This window comes from Chiloscyllium plagiosum, chromosome 26, assembly GCF_004010195.1.
Source record: "Chiloscyllium plagiosum isolate BGI_BamShark_2017 chromosome 26, ASM401019v2, whole genome shotgun sequence".
Classification (NCBI taxonomy): domain Eukaryota; kingdom Metazoa; phylum Chordata; class Chondrichthyes; order Orectolobiformes; family Hemiscylliidae; genus Chiloscyllium; species Chiloscyllium plagiosum.
The window spans coordinates 22,587,233-22,609,766 of NC_057735.1; the positions used below are offsets into that span (position 1 = coordinate 22,587,233).

Consider the following 22,534-nt stretch of genomic DNA (forward strand, 5'->3'; position numbering starts at 1 on the left):
TTTTTTTGCCTTGCACATACTTAAAAAAGCTTTTACTATCCTCCTTTATATTTTTGGCCAGTTTACCTTTGTACCTCATTTTTTCTCTGCGTATTTCCTTCTTAGTAATCCTCTGTTGTTCTTGAAAAGCTTCCCAGTCCTCTGTTTTCCCACTTATCTTTGCTATGTTATACTTTTTCTCTTTTGACTTTATATGTTTCTTAACTTCTCTAGTCAGCCACAGCCACCCCTGTCTCCTCATACGTTCTTTCTTCCTTTTTGGAATGAACTGATCCTGCATTTTCTGCATTATACCCAGAAATATCTGCCGTTGTTCCTCCACTGTCATCCCTGCTAAGGTATTGCACCATTGAACTTTGGCCAGCTCCTCCCTCATAGCTCCATAGTTCCCTTTATTCAACTGAAATATTGTCACTACCGATTGTACCCTCTCCCTTTCAAATTGCAGATTGAAGCTTATTGTACTATGGTCACTACCTCCTAATGGCTTCTTCACTTCGAGGTCCCTGATCAATTCTGGTTCGTTGCACAATACCAGATCCAGAATTGCCTTCTCCCTGGTAGGCTTCAGCACCAGTTGTTCTAAGAATCCATCTCGGAGGCACTCCACAAAGTCTCTTTCTTGAGGTCCAATATCATCCTGATTCTCCTAGTCTACCTGCATGTTGAAATCCCCCATAACAACTGTAGTAACATCTTTGCGACAGGCCAATTTCAGCTCCTGATTCAACTTACACCCTACATCCATACTACTGTTTGGGGACCTATAGTTAACTCCCAAGAGGGTCTTTCTACCCTTAGAATTTCTCAGCTCTATCTATACTGACTCTACATCCCCTGAATCTAGGTCCCCCCGCGCAAGGGACTGAATATCATCCTTTACCAACAGGGCCACCCCACCCCCTCTGCCCGTCAGTCTGTCCTTACGATAGCACGTGTAGCCTTGAATATTCATTTCCCAGGCCCTGTCCACTTGAATCTACGTCTCAGTTATCCCCACAATATCGTATCTGCCAATTTCCAAAAAAGCCTCAAGCTCAGCCATCTTATTTCTAATACTTCGTGCATTCATATATGGTATTTTTAATTTGTTACTGCCCTCAGCTTTCCTATCAACCCCAATTTCATTCAACCTTAAGGCATGGTCCCTTTTTGAATTTTCTGCTTCATTGATACCGTTGTCTTTCTTGACTTCCCTTGTTTTAACTTTCCCTTCAATTTCCTTCTTAAACTTCCAAACTTGTCCCCTCTTCCCCGCTATTTAGTTTAAACGCAGCTGTGTTGCAGTAGCAAACCTACCTGCCAGAATGCTGGTCCCCTACAGTGTGGAAACAGGCCCTTCGGCCCAATAAGTCCACAACGACCCTCTGAAGAGCAACCCACCCAGACCCATTCCCCTAACACTACGGGCAATTTAGCATGGCCAATTCACCTAACCTGCACATTTTTGGACTGTGGGAGGAAACCAGAGCACCCGGAGGAAACCCACGCAGATACGGGGAGAATGTGCTTTTTAGCTAGGCAACATGTTTTATATTTTAAATCTATAATATCTATATCTATAGTTCCAATTAAATTCAATGATTCATGATTATGGTTGCAATGGATTATTTAGATACATTGATAATTATTATGCATAAATTACTTCTTCTAAAAATATTTTCTGCTTTGACAAGATGTGCCATGTTTAACATGTAGCCAATCTTAAAAATAAACTTCCCCATTCCTAAGTCCTCACTTCCAAACTGAATATGATAGTTACATTGACATTTCTCAACTAAAATGAAGAATTAAGCCATCAATTAAAGTCAAGTTAAGAATCAAACTAATCAACAAGAAGTTAAATTATTCAAATTACCCTATTACTATTGGGACCATCGTAGAGTTGGACAGAATGGCTCTTATTTCTGATTGCAACAACCATACACTGAATGAAACGTTTATTTCAAATGAGAAATTTCTGTTTTTTTAAATCACTGATTAGAGATTATGTTCCTGTGTGAATTATAGCCGGCACATGGATTAATTTGTTTCTGTTATACTCCGTTATTTTAAATAGATTAGTAAATGCTTAAAAATAACTTGGACAAGAATTTAATGCAATGATGTTAATTGGGAGACAAGAATTAATAGACAGGGCCAATAATATTCTGCCTTGCCTATTTTTAGTCAAAAATAGCTGCTTGAAAATTCAGATATCTCAATGCTTTTAGAGATTCTGGTCACATTCATTACATTTTGAAGACTTCCTGCTTAATATTTTTGAGGACTTGAGTTTTGAAGGATTGTGGGAAAATTGGTTTATTTCATGTCCTTTAGAGATACCTGGATTGATTTTAAAGGGGTCACTGACAGGTCACTTTTAAGTGTTGGATTTTTAAAAAAATAAGGCAGTTCTTGGAAATCACATGGTTTCAGCTAATTGATTGAATTCCCATCTGGGGAAACAGATCACTAAATCTATGACTGGGAGTGGAAGATTTTTGCTTAGAGATTGTTTAGTTTTTAATTGAGGAAAGGCCTGCCTTGCTCATCTCTCAGCTGTTCTTCTGAAGAGCATCTGGAACATCTCTCAATACTGTATTTCTGAGCAAGGTGCCTTTGCAAAGACCCCAGGCACAAATATGCCTGCTGAGTGCCTTTATGTGTGCCAGAACACTTGATCGCCAATCATTGTAACATTCTGTGCCTCAATTACTTTTCCTCTGTTGTTGACCTAAAGTGTTTCATCTCAAAGGATATCTTTGCCATAACAACTCCATTTTCTTTCTGGAGAGAGAGAGTGTGTATGTGTATACATGTGTGTATGTGGGTTTATGTGAGTACACATTTTAGATTATGCAGAAGAGTAAACACTTATAATTTCAGGTAACAAATTATGAGTTGACCAGTTTTTCATCTTTGTTGAGTTTGTTTTTATTAAAGAAATCCAGTTGATGGATATTATTCTGCTAAAGTCTGAGTGATCATGCTAAGATCTCAGTAAAACAATTGCATTTGTGTTGGAATTCATGCAATAATGAGACTAAAACTTTTTTTCACCTGATCATAGCATAAAGTTAGGGGCTTGCAACAAGGCACCAATGCTGACTGTACTTCTGAAAGTGGGGTAATAAGAACTGAAATATGATGAGGTATGATATGCTTAGTTTCTTCTGCTGCATCATTAAACCAACACAGATTTAGCAGTTGCTAAGAGTTTTGTGGAGATGGAAGATTTATCCCTTCATGATTTAAAGAAAAAAAAAAGAAAGCTAATAGAATTGGTGGACAAATTGAAGCTAGATTAGGGAAAAGAAAAATAGAGAAAAGTAAAAGAAAGGGGTAGTATGGTGGCTCAGTGGTTAGCACTGCTGCTTCACAGCGCCAGGAATCCGGGTCAATTCCATCCACAGGCTATGTGAATTCCATCCAAAGGCTATGTGAATTTGCACATTCTCTTCGTGTCAGCGTGGGTTTCCTTTGGGTGCTCCGGTTTCCTCCTACAGTCCAAAGATGTGCAGGTTAGGTGAATTGGCCATGGTAAATTGGCCATATTGTCCAGGGATGTGCAGGCTAGGTGGATTACCTATGGGAAATGCAGGGTTACAGGGGTGAGTCTGGATGGGATGCTCCTCAGAGGCTTGGAGTGGACTTGATGGGCCGAATGTCTTGTTTCCACACTGTAGGGACTGAGTGTTTCAGAAAGATGAAAGAGAAAAAGAATTTAAAAGGCTGGAACTAGAATTGGAAAGGTAAAGAAAAAGTGAAAACAAAAGTGAGGCAGGACAGTGAAAAAGAGTAATTTATTGGAATACCAGCTTCGAGAGCTAGAACAGTTAAAGAAGGACATTTCAGAGTCTGAGGAAACATTCAATGGGTAAAGATTTCAGTCCAAATCAATGCTCTGGAGGGAACTGTTTAATTTTTTTGCAATGCCTTCTAAAATTCCCAGAGGCTGTTCTCTTGAGAACAATTGACGCTGAATAGCTGAAATGGTGAAGAAGTTAACTCAGTTCTTCACATGATCGGTTTACTGATGGAGATTCAGTCACATTAAGCCTACAATTTTACAACTAAGCTATTTTCAAGAAATTACGAGCAACCTGAGTGTAACATAATTAAAGGCTTCAGCATATGACCCACAGATTCCAGGGTATAGAAACTTCAGGTGGGATGGTGAGGGGCTCCTGTATTGAGTCCAAGTGAGTAAATCTAGGAACAAAATGGAACAATTGCATTCCTAGGAGCATTCTATAAAGCTGCCAACAGACAGGAAGAAATAGAATGACAGTTTGTATGCAAATTGATTGATTGTTGTTGTCACATACACTGAGATACAGTGAAAAGTATTATTTTGCATGTTATATAGGCAGATTGTACCATACAAAGTGCGTCAGAGTAGCAGAACAGCGTGCAGAATAGCGTGTTACAGCTGCAAAGAAGGTGCAGAGGCAGATCAGAATTAACATTTAACAGGTTTGTATGAAAGTCTGATAACAGTGGGGAAGATAAAGTTCTTGAATCTATTCATAACTTCTGCCCAACAGCAAAGCTTGGAAGAGAGTATAACCAGGGTGAGAAGGATCTTTGCTTATGTTGGCTGCTTTGCTGAAGCAGTGGGAAAAATAGATAGTCAATGAATGGGAGGCTGGTTTGTGCGGTGGAACGGGCTGTGTTCACGGCTCTCTAGTTATCTGTGGTCTTAAGAGCAGTTGCCAAACAACACTTTGATTCATACAGTTAGGATCTCAGAGAAGTGTTAAAACAAAATAATAGTAGGGGATTTCAACTCTTCAGTACTAACTGGGATAGACAAAATGTGAAAGACGTAGAGGGCACAGATTCTTAAAATGTTTGTTGGAGCGATTTTTAAATCAGCACATAGAAGGTCCTGCAAGAGAGGGTGTGATGCTGAACCTAATTTCCGGGAACAAAGCCAGGCAAGTGGTATAAGTATCCATGCGAGAGTTTCATGGTAATGACCATAATCCATTAAGACTTATGATAGTTATGGAAAAGAACAAAGAAAGACATTAAATTAATGTTCTGAACTGGGATAAGGCTGATTTTAATTTGATAAAACAGAATCTAGTCGAAGTGGACTGGAAGCAGCTACTTCTCGGAAATGATACAGCAGAGCAGTGAGTTTCATTCAAAAAGAAAACAGTAAGAGTGCTGGGTCAACATCTTCAATTAAAGGTGTTGGAACCAGCAATCTAGAGAAATCTGAATATCAAGGAACATTTAAGACTGAATAAAGGGATATTGTAGATATTAGATTACTTACAGTGTGGAAACAGGCCCTTAGGCCCAACAAGTCCACACCGACCCGCCGAAGCGTAACCCACCCAGACCCATTCCCCTACATTTACCCCTTCACCTAACACTACGGGCAATTTCGCATGGCCAATTCACCTAACCTGCACATTTTTGGATTGTGGGAGGAAACCAGAGGACCCGGAGGAAACCCACGCTGACATGGGGAGAATGTGCAAACTCTGCACAGAGAGTCGCCTGAGGCAGGAATTGAACCCAGGTCTCTGGCGCTGTGAGGCAGCAGTGCTAACCACTGCGCCACCATGCCGCCCCAATGAAGATTAGGTATAGAAATCAGGGAGAGCAACTGTGGTATATTTGAATAGATTAGCAATGAGACAGAGTTGATTCTGGCCAATCGAACAGGTTTAGAATTTGATAAATTCCTAGGGCAGTTGAGACTTATCCCAGGCTCTGTGTGAGGTAAGGGAGGTGATTGAAGGGGCCCTGCATTAATTTTTCTAATTCTCTCCGTCCACACAAGAGATCTGCGAGGATTAGAGGACAGCTAATGTAGTAGCATTATTCAAGGAGGTATTAAGAATAAATCAGGGAAGTATAGGCCCCTGTGAGTCTAACATCTGTCGTGGATAAACATTTGGAAAAAGATTTCTGGGAGATGGAGATGGAGAGGCTAGGATTCATCAAGAATAGTCAGCATGTTTTTATCAAGGGTAATCATGTCTGACAGGTTTGATTGAGTTGTTTGAGGTGATGATGAGTAATGTACATTAGGATAGTGCAGTTGATGCAGTCTACGTGGACTTTAGCAAGGTTTTGGCAACGTATTGCATGGGAAACTGGTCAAGAAAGTAAAAGTCTATGAGATTCAGTGCAATTTGGCAAACTGGATTCAAAATTGGCTTAGAAGCAGCACGGAGAAGGTAATGGCTGAAGGCTTTTTTTTGTGACTGGAAGCCTGTGTCCAGTGTCATTCCACAAGATTCTGTGTTGGATCTCTTGCTGTTTGTAGTGCAACCTAATGATCCAGACATGAAAAGGAGTGAATATCAGTAAGTTCGCAGATGAAACAAAATTATTGGGGTGGTGAATAGTGGCGAGGAAAGCCTGAGATGGCAAGATGTTATAGGTGGACTGGTCAGATCAGCAGGATAGTGGCAAATGGATTTTAATTCTGCAAAGTATGAGGTAATGCATTTTGAGAGGATTGACTAGGCAAGGTGATACACAGTGAATGATGGGTTTAACAGAGGATAAAACAGACCTTAGTGTGCATGCCCATAGATCCTAAATGCCACAGGACAGGTGGATAGGGTGGCAAAGAAGGCATATGGGATACTTTCCTATATTAGTTGAGGTACGGCATACATGATCAGGGAGATTGACATGAAACTACTTCGATTGTTAATTCAGCTACAGCTGAAGTACTGTGTGCAGTTCTATTATTACACTTTAGGAAAGATGTGATTGAACTACGAAGGGTGCACAGAGGATTCACTGGGATGTTGCCTGGATAAGTGTATTTCAGCTGTGAAGAAAGCTTAGAGATACCGGCCACCTTAGATTCATCAAATCAGTCCAGCAGTTTCAACTCTTCTCATTTATGAACATGAGTTAAGAGATCATCTGAAACTAAACTGCAACTAGTAGGATAGATAAAGGGAAATCAGAACATAGAACATAGAAAAGTACAGCACAGAACAGGCCCTTAGGCCCATGATGTTGTGCCGAGGGTTTTATCCTAATGTAAAATATAGTAACTTAACCTACGCACCCATCAACTCACTGCTATCCATGTGCATGTCCAGCAGTCACCTTCATTTCTAAGGGAGTAGGGTATAAAATTAGAGGTTTTGCTAAAACCATACAAGGCACTAGTCAGACCACACCTGGCATAGTTTTGGTCCCCTTAACGAAAGACCATATTTGAGGCAGTCCATAACAGTCTCATTAGATTGATTCTTGGTATAGAGGACATGTTTTATCAGAAGAAGCTGAATGAATTAGGCTTATACTCGTAGGAATTTTTTTAAAAATGAGAAGACACTTTATTGAAACATCTACAATTCTTAACAGACTTGACAGAGTAGATGCAGAAAGGTTGGTCCCCATTGTGGGAGAGGACAACAGGTCAGGCAGCATCCAAGGGGCAGGAGAATTAACGTTTTGGGCAAAATCCCTTCACTAGGAGAAACGTTTGCCTTAAATGTCGATTCTCTTGCTCCTCCGCTACTGCCTGACCTGCTGTGCTTTTCCAGAACCACACTCTCGCCTCTAATCTCCAGCATCTGCAGTCCTCACTTTCACCACCCCTTGTGGGAGAGTCTAGGACCAAAGGGTATAATCTCAGAATAAGAGACGTGGAGGATTCAAAACAGAGACGTGGAGGATTTTATTTCTCTCTCAGAGGGTCATAGATGTGCAGAATTCTTTACCACAGAGGGTTGGTTCTTCAACATATTCAAAGTTGAGAATGACAGATTTTTAATCAGTGAAAGAATTAATAGTGTTGGGAATAAGGAAGGAAAGAGGGGTTGAGGGTTCTCAGATCATGATCTTATTGAATGACAGAGCAGATTCGATGAGCCAAATGGCCTACTCTGGTTTTATCTTATGATCAAATCAAGGAAAACATTTTAGAACAAAGGAATTAACTCTACATATTATGGGACGAAGTGACTTGCTGTTAATTTAACTGGGTGGGTAATTGTGAACCCATGATAATAGTCTAAGAACATGAGTTCATATCTCACCATGGGAGACGGTAAAATTTGAATTTGGTAAAAGTTGAATTCAATAAAATCTGGAATTAAAGCTAGCCTAATAGTGATCATGCCATTGTTTTGCCACTGTTGATTGCTGTAAATACCCATCTGGATCACTAATGCCCTTTAGGGAAGCAAATCCCACTATCCTCACCTGGTCTGTCCTACATGGGACCCATAGCAATGTGGTTGAATTTGAAATGACCTGAAGATCAAATCAGGGGAAACTAGGAACAGGTAACAAATGCCAGCCTTGACTGCAACATTCACATCTCAGACAAGAATAAAATCCTTCCATATCCATGATCAGAAAGCAGTTCACAGGAGCCAATGGCTCAGCTTGAAATTTCACAAGCAAAATGAAGAAACGGGCAGGAAACATGCCAAAGAAGACAAATATTTCAACCAGGGGAGGAAGTATTGGTATCATTGCCTTTATCGGGTGAATCATGGAAAGCATAACTCAGTGGTCCATATAGGATAGTCAAAAAGATTGGTTATTATTTGATTGACATCCTAGGTTGCTGGGAAAAAGAATTGGCTGAGTCATGTCAATATACAAAAGCAATACCATTGTTAGGAGGAGGATAAACAAACAATGGGATGTCAAGTAGTAAGGTCAGTGGAGGTTGAAAAAGATAATGACAATGAGGCAGAAGAACTAAACGAGCCCTCTCCCAACCAGCTGGCTAACAGTGAACTATTCTGGAGGCTAGGCACTGTGCTTTCATATTTAGACGCAAAACAATGAGGACATGTCACAAGGCTACCTGTAAAATTGAAAGAAGCCTTTCGGGACCAACCAGGGGGTCTAACTTTTGCAACATATGATGTGAATGTGGGAGGAGCCTCTTCCACAAAACAGTAGCCTCAGGTCCACAGAAACTGGCCCATGTAAAACCAGAAATCCATATTGGGAGACTGCCAAATTGAACTCAATCAAAACAGCTGGAGTTCTCCAGTCATGTTAGCGCCTGAGTTTATGGTTCAACTGGATTCTGCACAAACGACACGAAGGTCAATGTATTAACAAAGAGAGATTCCTATCCAATTCCTCAATCATAAAACTAATAGACAGAGTTGGCTGTGTGATATTTCATACCATAATGAAATTGTTGCAGTGGTACTGACAGGTTCCTCTAACGTTCCGAACGAAGACAATATCAGCCTTTGCCGTACCAGACAATCTTTGCCACTACTGAGTGATGCCATCAGGGGTAGAAACTGTCCTTGCCACTTTTCAGAGACTAATTCATCAAGTGGTAACCACTTATCTGTGTGGTTTATCTTGACAATGTATTGGGATACAGTGCACTTAGAAAGGCCACTTGAAACAATTAGAAACTGTATCAACAAAATTGAAATCAACCAATTTAGTAATAAGCCTAACCAAAAATGAATTTGGAAAAGTGTGGTCACTTTCCTAAGGCATATAGCAGGGCAAGGCCAATTACTGCCAACAACAATAAAAGTAAAAACTGTGGTGAACTTCCCTCTCTCTAAAACTAAATGAGGAATTATGAGGTATTTGGGTTGTGTGGTTTCTATCGCAGGTTTGTACCAAACTTTAGTAATATGGTTGCTCCACTGACAAATTTGTTACAAAAGAGAGCCAATGTAATATGGTCAGAGGAGTACTCAGCATGAGTTTGAGAGGTTGAAAGCAATTTGACCTTCAAGATAGCAATGAGTGCTAGTAATCTTGTTGTAGGAGTAATCCTATTACAAGAAGACGAATCAAGAATAGAGAAGCCAGTTGGATATTTTCTCAAAAACCTGATTTGACATCACAGGAAATATTCTACAGGGGAAGAGGAAACCCTATAATTGCTATTGCGTTTTGAAGTATATGTACCCAGGGAAACATTGGCTCGTGCTGATTGTAGCCTTTAACTTTTGTGGTAAAATTCAAGAAAAAAAGAGAATATCAGACTGGTCCAATGTAGTTTACTATTCAGTTTTATCACTCAAAGATTGTTCACATTGGCAATTACATTGTTTTAATGCAATGTTTTATGAATAATGCAACTGTTTGAATCACAGTGAATTCCATGAAAGTGTAAGGTTTCAGTATATAGGTTATATGTAACGAGGGAAACAGACTTTGTGCGTGCCTTAATTAACACATTTGAGAACAGTATTTTGTTTTCTCCAAGGCCGAAATTGTTATGAAGGCTTCACATTTAATATTTTTTTGAAGACCTGAGTTTTGGAGGATTATGAAAAAACAGATTTATTTCAAGTTCCATGGAGACAACTGGATTCCTTTTTTAAGGGGGTCACTAAAATGTCACTTTAGATATTGGATTTCTTTTATTTAAACAGGACATTCTTTGGAAACAACAGGAACTCACTTCTGGGAAAACACATGACTGATTTCATGATTAGGAGAAGGGAAAAGCTAGTTTAAATTGGAGATTATTTGGCTTTCAGTTGGAGAAAAGCCTGCGAAGGGAGATTGCTACAAAGTTCATTTCTCTGCCTTTCTGATGTACTCTTGTTGAGAATTCAATGTGAAGCCTGATTGCCTGTTCAATACCATCAGGAAAAGCTCTTGATATTGTATTTCTTGAGCAAATTGCATCCACCCTAAAGACAACTGCTCACTTTTTGCATTTTCAATTAATTGGTTTTGTTTTATAATAAATCAAAAATGTTGCACTTAGTAAAGAAATTTTGTTGATGGATCTTTTTATTTTAAGTCTAATTTAGAGCAAGCATACGACTGACCATATCAAGAATTGAGTAAAACAACTAAATTGATCTTGTGTCCTGTGAAGTAGGGGGATTAGGAGATGGTGCAAGTCTCCTATTACAGTTAGAGCAATTACATAAATTCTTGGTTCACACCATATTGTGAAACTATAGCCAGAGACACATTAAAAATTAAGCAACTTTATCCATATTGATGTCACTTCAAAATATTTCATGTTGAACATTTCTTAAATTGATGGGAAAAAATACTCTTATTGTTTCCTTTGTGAGTCCAATGTTAGAACAATGGAGATGCAATCCACTTTTTAAAAAGTGAAGCGATGTAAATGTATTTCTGAAAGCAAGACTTCTCAGCAAAAGTTTACTTTATGTTAAAGTAAAATCTGAAACATGGACTTTGCTGTGTTTTTTAACAGTGAGCGGTTGGAGTCAATTTCCTCCCAGCATGTAGAATGCATCAGAATTAACTTTAGAAAAATGCTAACAGAACTTTAATTTCATGAATCAAGTGAATTTAGACACAATACAGATTTAGCTATGAATGGAGTGACAGAGCAAGTGCCAACAGATTATTCAGAACCAAAACCAGAAATGACTGGAAAAGCTCAGCAGGTTTGGTAGTATCTGATTTGATTAGATTAGATTACCTATAGTATGGAAACAGGCCCTTCAGTCCAACAAGCCCACACCGTCCCTCCGAAGAGCAACCCACCCAGACCCACCTCCCTCTGACTAATGCGCTTAACACTACGGGCAATTTAGCATGGTCAATTCACCTGACCTGCACATCTTTGGATTGTGGGAGGAAACCTACGCAGACATGGGGAGAATGTGAAAACTCCACACAGACAGTCGCCTGAGGCTGGAATCAACCTGGGTCCCTGGTGCTGTGAGGCAACAGTGTTAACCTGTGTCTAACAGTAAAATGGTGCCATCAAAGTATAAAAACATGCCAATGTGCTTCAATGAAGAAAATGCATGTCAAGACAAAGGAGATGTGTTAGGAAGTGACCAAAACCTTGGGCGAAAGCCAGAGCTCAAGATTGGCTCATAATGAAGTAAAGGGAAATCGAAGGGGAGAGGAATTTAGGAAGATAATTCCTGAGGCTGGAATCAACCTGGGTCCCTGGTGCTGTGAGGCAACAGTGTTAACCACTGAACCACCGTGCCGCCCTGTGGAGAGAATCAAAATTAGCGTTTTGGGTCGAGTGACCCTTCCTTAGAACAGGTTATTCAACTTCATGTAATGCTGAGTTAAGGATTCTTATTAAGAAGAAAATAAATAATCATCAGAAAGATCAGAGAAAAGGGGCAAAACAAAAACGACCAATTTATGCAATATTCCAAGCCATAACCTAAATGTAGAGGCAAACATTGAATCTCAGGCCAGACCTGAAATTAATTATCTTAATAGCATGGGTGATCAGGTTAGCAGTGAAAGAATAAAATCAAAAAGAAAATTCCCTCAAAACCCTAATAACATTTCAGAACATCAATCTAACAGTAAAATGGTGCCGTCAAAGTATAAAAACATGCCAATGTGTTTCAATGAAGAAAATGCATATCAAGACAAAGGAGATGTGTTAGGAAGTGACCAAAAGCTTGGTCGAAAGCCAGAGCTCAAGATTGGTTCATAACGAAGTAAAGGGAAATCGAAAGGGAGAGGAATTTAGGAAGATAATTCCAGAGAGTAGGCCTTGTTGGCTGATATTGGTGGGATGAACAGAGAGAGAGAATGATGCAGAATTCAATTCCAGATGTGATTTCAGACCAGAAGATTAATTTTGTTCTCTATTATACATAATTATCACAGTTAACCACTATAACCTTCAATGAAAGCCAGAGCTCAAGATTGGCTCATAATGAAGTAAAGGGAAATCGAAGGGGAGAGGAATTTAGGAAGATAATTCCAGAGAGTAGGCCTTGATGGCTGATATTGGTGGGATGAACAGAGAGAGAATGATGCAGAATTCAATTCCAGATGTGATTTCAGACCAGAAGATTAATTTTGTTCTCTATTATACATAATTATCACAGTTAACCACTATAACCTTCAATCCTGTGCCTACTCAGATTCCTATCCAGTTCTCATTAAACATTATTTAGTGCTGCATTCCCAGTTACTTTATCACATGATGCTTCTGACATTTAGAATTACTGATAACATAAATGTGAATTTTTTAAAAACGTGAGTGAAATATGGAGAGCAAGAAAAAGCCACTGTGCCAATAGATATTGTACATTGAAATTTAACTGAAGCCCCTGTTAACACAAGTAGTCAGTACAAACAGTGACACATATGGTATTATGTGAATTACACTGAACCGTGCAACAGTTAATCAGCGAGCTTCAGTGAGTCAACCATTAAGAAGCTGCACACAGCAAAATTCATGATAATCGCAAAGATACCCACCAGCCTGACACATAAATTACTGCAGACCAGACGGTATCTGATCTTTCCAGAACTCACAAGAGCCAATTAAGATGCAGAACGTAACAGGGCCTGGCTTTCTGGCTGATCAGATCTAATGTAACTATGTTCCAGTGGATCATTCCTATTTCACGTGTCATTAAAATGCATAACTCTTACCTCCCATCTCTGTCCCAGTCGTATACCTCCACCTTGATTGTTCTGTAAAGAAAGAAAAAAATAATTAATACCCTATGCCAAACTAGAGGTGAGTTAATTATTTAAGATGATTACCTGTTACAGTTAACATTCTCTGTAATTCCAAAGAAAGATGCTGTGATTACAATTTCTGTAAGTTAGATGAGTCAGATTTTGAAGCATTGTTGGGACCTAATTATCCTTGTAAAATGTACTAACCCATTTGTGGACTACCGGCAAGTAATTGCTTACTTACAGACTCATACATCATACAGCATGGAAATAGATCCTTCAGTCCATGCTGACCAAGTTTCCCAAACTAACTTAATTTATTTGCCTGCATTTGGTCCATATTCCTTGAAACCTTTCTTATTCATGCACCTATCTAAATTACTTTTAAATGTTGTAATTATATCCACATTTACCATTTCCTCTGGCAGTTCATTCCACACATGAACCACCCTCTGTGAAAAAGTTGCCCCTCAGGTCCCTTTTAAATCTTTCTCCTCTCACTTAAAAATATGACCCTAAATTTGAAGTTCCCCACCCGAGAGAAAGGACCTTTGCCATTCACCTTATCTATGCCCCTCATGATTTTAGAGACCTCTAAGGTACCCCGTCAACCCTCTGCATTCCAGTGAAAGGAGCCCCAGTCTATGGGGTGGCACAGTGGCTAGCACTGCTGCCTCACAGCGCCAGGGACCCGGGTTCAATTCCTGCCTCAGCTGACTGTCTGTGTGGAGTTTGCACATTCTCCCCAACTCTGCGTGGGTTTCCTCTGGGTGCTCTGGCTTCCTCCACAATCCAGATGAATTGGCCATGCTAAATTGCCCATAGAGTCATGGGTAAATATATGGTAGGGGAATGGATCTGGGTGGGTTACTCTTCAGAGGGTCGGTGTGGACTTGTTGGGCTGAAGGGCCTATTTACATTCGGTAGGGAATTTAATCTAAATCCTTATAACTCAAACTGTCCAGTCCTGGCAACATCCTGCTCAATCTTTTCTGAACCCTCTCCAATTTAATAAAAATCCTTCCTATATACTTGTTTAAATCCTACAAGGATATCGGAAAAATGGAACATCTGAGTTTGGAATTTTAACATACAATATGACCAGGCTAACCTTTATGATATAGACATTTAGTTCATTGGAAAATTTGCTTTTAATGCAGGTAGAGTCATATAGCACAGAAACAGACTCTTTGGTCCAACTTGTCCGCACTGTCCAGACATCCCAATCTGACCTAGCCCCATTTCCAGCACTTGCCTCATATCCCTCTAAACCCTTCCTTTTCATGTACCCATCCAGATGCCTTTTCAGTGTTGTAATTGCACCTGCCTTCACCAATGCCTGTCCACCAATTCCTCTGGCAGCTCATTTCATACATGCACTACACTCTGTGTGAAAATGTTACCCCTCAGGTCATTTTTAAATCTTTCCCCTCTCTCATTCAACCTATTCCCTCTAGCTTTAGACTTCCCATCCTAGGAAAAAGACCTTGGTATTCACCCTATCAATGCACCTCATAATTTTATAAATCTCTATAAGGTCCCTCCTCAACCATCGAGGCTCCATGGAAACAAGTGGTAGCCTATTCAGTCTTTTCCTATAACTCAAACCCTTCAGTCCTGGCAACATCCTCATAAGTCTTTACTGCACTCTCTCAAGTGTAACAACATCTCTCTCAAGTCTAACAACATCTCTCCTCTAGAAGGGTGACCAGAATTGTATGCAGTATTCTAAAAGTATCCTCATCAATGGTCCTGCACAGCCACACATGACATCCCAACTCCTAAACTAAATACACTCACCATTGAAGGCAAGCGTGCTAAATGCCTTCTTCATCATTCTGTCTACTTGTGATTCCACTTTCAAGGAACTAGGCATCTGCACCCTAAGGTTTCTTTGTTCGGCAACACTGCCAACGACCCTAACATTACCTGTATAAGTCATGTCCTGTTTTGCCTTAGCAAAATGCAACACCTCACATTTATATAAATTAAATTCCATCTGCCACTCCTCAACCTATTGGCCCATCTGATCAAGGTTCCATTGTACTCCAAGATAACTGTCTTCACTGTCCACTACACCATCTATTTTGGTGTCACCTGCAAACTTACCAACCATACCTCCTATAGTTACATCCAAATCATTTATATAAACGATGAAAAGCAATGAACACCGCACAGATCCTAACGGCACATCACTGATCACAGGCGTCCAGTCTGAAAAGCAACCCTCTTCCATCCTCTGCCTCATACCTTCAAGTCAATTTTGTATCCAACTGGCTAGCTCCCCCTGGATCTAACCGTACTAACCTAAATGTTAGGTAACGAACATTTTTCATCCTAAAATTGTAAAAAGGCCACAAAACAGAACGATCTAGGTGTAATTTTGCAAAAACAATTAAACATTACGAACAGACCTTAAAAGCGGTTTATTCCAAAAAACCTTTTATTCATACAGGGAATGACAGCTCCACTGGCCTGGCCAGCATTTTTGCCCATCTGGAGAAGGTGGTGAGGATCTGCCTTTTTGAACTGCCAAAATTCATTTGATCAAGATGGAATCCTGGGCTTTGTACATTGAGGCATAGAATTTAACGGCCAGAAAGTGAAATCTACATAAACATTACAGAAGCAGTGTGTATCCTTCTGCAGAGTTTGGAAGAGGTTTGGGAAAAAAAGTGAAACATTTCCAGGAATAGAATCCCGACAGTATGCAAACAGGCCCTTCAGCCCAACAAGTCCATACCGACCCTCCAAAGAGTAACCCACCCAGACCCATTCCTCTACCCTACCCTATGTTTACCCCTGACTAATGCACCTAGCCTACACATTCTTGAACACTATGGGTAACTTAGCATGGCCAATTCACCTGACCTGCACATCTTTTGACTATGGGAAGAAACCAGAGCACCCAGAGGAAACCCACACAGACACAGGGAGAACGTGCAAACTCCACACAGACAGCTGCCCAAGGTTGGAATTGAACACAGGTCACTGGTGCTATGAGGCAGCAGTGCTAACCACTGAGCCATTGTGCCACCCCTGGAATGAGGGATTACAAACATGGAAACAGATGGGTGAAGTGATGGTTCTGTTTCTTACTGCAATGAAAGCTAAGAGGAGTTTTAAGAATTTAAAATCAGGAAGGGTTTAGGTAGAGCAAATAAGTAATTTATTAGTGGATAACCTCAAGTTAAAGGTAATTGGCCAAACAGCTGAAGAAGGTATGTTGAAAACATCTTAACGCAGTAATTAGTATTTCAAATGCACTGCTTGATGGCAATAGAGTCAACAGAAACTGAGATTGTCCCAATTGACTGCTGTAGCATGATTGTGGAAGAAGGGCAGAAATTCTGATATACACTATTTGTTTCTGCCAATCTTCTGCCAGATATCAGGAGCACTGAGGAATTTTCTGAGAAGCGTATGAGAGAAGTGTGTTCACATAACTCCACTTCTTGTGTTGCTATGCAGAATTTGTATTATTTCCTCTGAGGAAAGACAGAAGCGAGGACTGTTAGCAGCAGGACAATCTTCATTGATGTAATTGAGGAATATCACATAAATATCGCACAGGTAGGGGCATGCAGTGCCATCTGACACCAGGGAATCAAAGTAATTCAGTGCTAATTTCTCTTTTTATATTGGATCAAATAGGAAGAAGAAGATTAAAACAAAAACATGCTGAGATAACAAATAGGAATACAAGAAAAAATGCTGAGAGCATAGCTGGATTGTTTCTACTTTCTCCTTATATGTAAATTGCATTGTTAATTTTAATTTAGTAGCTTATAGTAATAAAACAATTCCTTATAACTTATTACTGAATTGATGCAGTGAGATGCTCATTTACAAATGCTTAACATGCCCAGCTAAAATTTTCCTTTTTTTACAGAAAATGGTATTTCATCACATCGGTTCTCTCCCATATTTTGTTTTTCTAGAAGTAAAATTTAACTTTATGATGATACCAAAGAGGGACCCAACGAATAGGGTGCACATTATACACCTTGCCTTATTTTCCTTTTTAAGGAAAATTGGACAGTATAACAGACAGCTAATTTTCTATCACATTTCTTTTGCCCTTGTCAAAGTGGACGTTACCTTTAAAAATTTGAAATGGAGACATTACACATGTGTATGCCTATAGTCTGGTTTGTAATGACATTGTTCCAGTAGCTTCGCAGGATCAATATGTTAAAAGGTTGATGATGTACAAACTGCATAAGCAACAAGACAAAGTCGTTTACTATAGCCTGCCAGTCTATTTGAGGATTATGGAATGCACAGGAGAAGTAGATTCCCAGATGGGTACAAAATGTAATGGGAGTGCAGCAACTGTGAATGTAAGTGGACAAAAATAATTTTATTAAATATATCCTGCTTCATTTATATGATACTTTAGGATAGAGTTTCTAATTTGAGTATAATTACCAATCTGGAAGCAAACATGTTTCAAAGTTGCTTTTGATTTCAGAAAAATAATTCATTCTTAAGTTTATGTGGCATGGTGGCTTAGTGGTTAGCACTGCAGCCTCACAGTACTAAGGACCCAGGTTTGATACAGCCTTGGTGACTGTATGTGGGGAGTTAGCACATTCTCTCTGTGTCTGCATTGGTTTCCTCCCACAATCCAAAGATGTGCAGTTAGATGAATTGGCTATGCTAAATTTCCCATAATTTTCAGAGATGTCTAAGTTAGGTGCATTAGTCAGGGGTAAATGTAGGATAATAGGATAGCGGAATGGGGCTGGGTGGGTTACTCTTCGGAGGGTTGGTGTGGACTTGTTGGCCCAAAGGGCCTGTTTCAACATTGTGGGGATTCTATGATACTTTTTACATATCAATAAATTTGTCACTTGATGTAAAACCATCCATGAGTCAGCACAGAAGAGTTATATTTTTGAAAAATTGTTTTTACCAAAGTCTTAATATATTGGTAAGTGGTAATCTGGTTCATATGAAAACAAGATTATCACACACAAAACAAAACATTTTCGTCACTATCAATCCCCAACCTGTGACTGACCAGATTTTACGTAACTAAACAGTACTGTTTACTTGGCTCGTCCATGTGCCAAGTTATTAAACTTAATCAGTAAAAGTAATTTACAAAACAAAACAAAACCCATAGCCATGTTAATTATGCCATTGACATTTATCAACCCTCTCATGTTTAAAAGCATAAAATGGGAAATGAATCAGAGACATGAAGTTTAATACTCATCAGCAATTAAAACAGTAAAGACTTTTGAAAATTTGTTAACCATTACCAGCTGCTATACTGAAAGATTGATGGCATAGAAATGGACATGTGGTTAAAATGATAGCCATATGTTCCATTACATTCCCAACATACTATTACTTGCCACAAAAAGTTTGGGAAAGGCTTCTAGTAGAATCAGGTAGGGATCTGACTAATGTGTTAAACTCTGAGTTCTGTGACACAACTGGAATCTCAACCTGTCTTAATGTGCAAACCTGCAAGTCAGACACATTATTGGAGCCAGCCGTGGAGTCAAGTGATAAATAGAAACAGGACAAGAAGGGTGCTGGGAAGGTTAGTAATTTACAGAAAAAAAAAAGCCTGTTCCAGTGCACCCTAAAGAAAAGGCTCAAAGCTAACACCCACACAATGGGTGGAAGAGCATTGGGAGGTTTATTCAAAATGTGAAAGGCTATCAAACCCCAGATAGCCACTCATGTACCTGTTGCCATTTATAATGAATGTTTATGAATGTATTTTAGAACAATCACATATCCATTTTTAAATTTACTGCTTCTGCACAGTTCCCAGGGGCCAGGAAAGTCAACAATAAAATTGAGGAAGGAGGGTCAATTCAGAATGAAAGTGATGGTTTTAGAACTCTTTCTGAGTTATAATTGCATGGGCAGCTTGCCTGAGGTTTTCAAACTTCCTGCCTCTACAACCCTGAAATCATCTGGAACAAAAACAAAAGTTGCTGGAAAAGCTCAGCAGGTCCAGCAGCATCTGTGAAGAGAAATCAAAGTTGACATTTCGGGTCCAGTGACTCTTCCTCAGAACTCATCTGGGTTCTTCAAGTCTTAATAAAAGTTCAGAACAAACTTCTCAGTAGCCGTTAAACTATGTTAATTATTATACTATACTTCATGGTAAGACTAAAGAGAAACATGCTCTGAACTGCACAGGCTCCAACTTCAGCTAGATTACAATTAAATCTCTATCCCCTCGGCTCACAAGCCTCATTCCTAATGAAGAGTTCTTGCCTGAAACATTGATTCTCTTGCTCCTCGGATGCTGCCTGACATGCTGTGCTTTACCAGCACCACACTCTCGACTACAATTAAATAACCATCAAAGTCACAGATACGTCAGAGGCTTACCTAAATATTATTTAATTCCTGATTTAACACATTTTAAGGCTTGAAAGATGAGCACAACTTGCACTAATTTCTACAAAAATGTCCCAGTTGTCTTCCAATTGAAGAAAATAATTCAAATGTAACATCAATTCAAAGACAAAATTATTAAAACACACAACATGCTTTGGTATTCCTGTTGGATCTAGATCACTTTAACAACTTTTCCTTCACATTGAAAATACATTTTACTCAAAGGCATATGTGTATTTTGTTTCTGAATTGATGAAGTCATGGGATGTCAAGGACGAAAGGTTAGGCACAGGGCTTCATGCAAGCAAATACTGAATTTCATTATCACCTTGTCAAGTGAGAGCAGCATCAATATTGAAGGTATGGGTACACACTAGTGTCAGGTAAAATGAGGCATTAAAGAACATCAAGCATTTACTTGATTTAAGATGCTCAACATCTTAGGCTAGGATAGCAAAGGCTGCTGTGATTCCTGTTGAGGTAATGAGAGATTAGTGGAATAGGAATGGCTACGGCTGCTTTTCATGAAGGACAATTCAATAAAATGGGGGAAAAAAAGCATGTCAGCACACAAAGTAAATTCACAACTGGCATGCTTTTGGTACAGAGAGAAGTTTATATCAACAGTATGAAAAATATCACATTGCTCTCCAATATCTCATGATTGAATGGCTGAAAATCCCATATTTTATGCAATATGATATAACAGAACTTTTTTTTAATTCATAAAAGAAACATCGTTAAAAGTGAAATGTTTCAGTAGTATTCTGACCCATAGGGAATGATGGCTCAGTGACAAAAAAATTATATTTACAATTCTAGAGAAGATTCACAAACTAATTCCTGTGTCAGGTGACTGAGTTATGAATAAGGTTGTAAAGATTGGCCTTGAAAAGATGTGGATGACAAAGGAGAATGAGACCTCTATATTGAATAGAAAAGATGAATCTTAAAGATTATTTCAAATTAAAGCATGAATGTAGGACAAAAGGACATTTCTACAAGACTGTCAAATACAAGTTCAGGACTGATTTCATGAAATATGTCCTGATTAATCATCAAGCTAGCAGAGCTAGCAAAACTATGGAGTTATTCAACAGGTAATGTCAGCGATCATTTTTAATGGAAGGATAGGTTAAATAATTCTCCTCACCAATTGTTTTTATGATTATGATCTCTATCTTCTCTTCTCATCCCTCCTTTGTAAGTTCATCTCATTGGGTTGAATTCTTATAGGATCTAAGCCATGTTGGCTGTGGTGAAATTTGTGGCAGACTAAGAAATCTGGTGAGGCCTATCTCGACATTGGGAGCCATACATCTTGCTCCACACTTTAAGCTTACTTTACCTTTACCTTTTTTTGGCATAAGACCCAAAAAAAAATTACATCTCAGTGACTTGGCGCATCACCATGAATTAATTTCTGCCTTTTTATTTTTTCTATGTCATACTTCTGGACCACTGTCAAATTTCCTGCTTCTGCAACTCTGAACTCACCTGGGATCTTTAAGTCTTAATGCAAGTTCAGGCCAAACCACTCAGCAGCAAGCTATGCTAATATTATACTGTACCTGATGGTAAGGCTGGAGAGAAACTCATTCCGAATTGCTATGAACCTGGACAAGATCACCAAATTGTGTCATGATCTCAGAACAGATGACTAATTTTTCACACAATTCGTAAGTGTTCAGTAATCTTTATTTTTAAAGTCAACAAAAGGGGAGACCTAGAGGAATTATCAAGAGAATAAAGCCATAAAATACCACAGCTTTGCATCAAAACTCTGTACTGCACAAGTTAGAACAGTTATACAATCTGCAAGACATGCACAACTTATCTTAAAAACCAGAATTCAGATGTAATATGATCAAGGATGGAGGAATGCACTGTCACTCAAGCCCCATTAATCTACATCAGGGCTTGGGAAAGTCGATTATTAGGGGATAGTAACCTGAGCCCTGGGGTCTAGAAGGTCCTCTGTGCTTGGATCAGAGGATCAGCCATGAATTCAGTCTCTGTTCTGCTTCTCAGTTTGTCACATAATAAAAATGATTTTTTCCCACTTGCAAGATGACCAATTAGGTATCTTAACTATAGAAGGTTTCAAACAAAACGTCTATTGACTGGAGTTCTTAATAAACACAATATTGATTTGTTATCAAAATAAAATGTATTCAATAAAGATGCAATAATTGGTTAACATACACAGTATTAATGCATATCCTTGGAATACACACAAATAGAAATACTGGAAAAGCTCCTCAGATCTGGCAGCATCTGTGCAGAAAAATCGGAGTTAACGTTTCGGGTCAAGAGACCCTTCCACAGAACACAAGAAGTGTCACCCAACATGAAACATTAACTCTGATTTCTGTAAAATGTTTGTCTGTAGCTCTGATGTTATGGCACATGTGATAGAGTGACCAATCATTCATATTTGTCTCCAAAAAAGAATTGCTGTCAAAGTTTGCTCTGGAAATATAATCTTGAGGTTATCTTGCAATCATTCTATCAAAAGAAAAAAGAAAATAGTTTCACCCTGAATTGAATACAAGGATTTTCTTTTTGGAAATGGGAAAGATAGCTAGGCAGCCTGTTCTTAGCAGGCTTTTCTCCAACTGAACTAGATAAAGTAACAACCTGTCTAAGCCTGTCACAGTTCAAAGACAGCCCTATCATGGTCTACTGCACAGGAAGCATTTCCCATCAGATATGTGATTTCTAGGAAATTTTTGATAAAAAGAATCTCAAATGTACATTGTGAACTCTCCACTGTCCTTTTAAAAAGATACCATTCTAGATA

General features: G+C 39.1%; 1 protein-coding gene across 4 annotated transcripts in view; it reads right to left on the reverse strand.

The window, feature by feature from the left end:
• The window catches only part of LOC122563195 (copine-8-like), a 583,848-nt gene that overhangs the window by 205,203 nt on the left and 356,111 nt on the right, over window positions 1-22,534 (reverse strand). For all 4 annotated transcript variants that reach the window (XM_043716737.1, XM_043716734.1, XM_043716735.1 and 1 more), the window contains one exon: window positions 13,330-13,371. In XM_043716737.1, coding sequence (XP_043572672.1) covers window positions 13,330-13,371 — 42 coding nt within the window. The remainder of the gene's footprint in view (window positions 1-13,329; window positions 13,372-22,534) is intronic.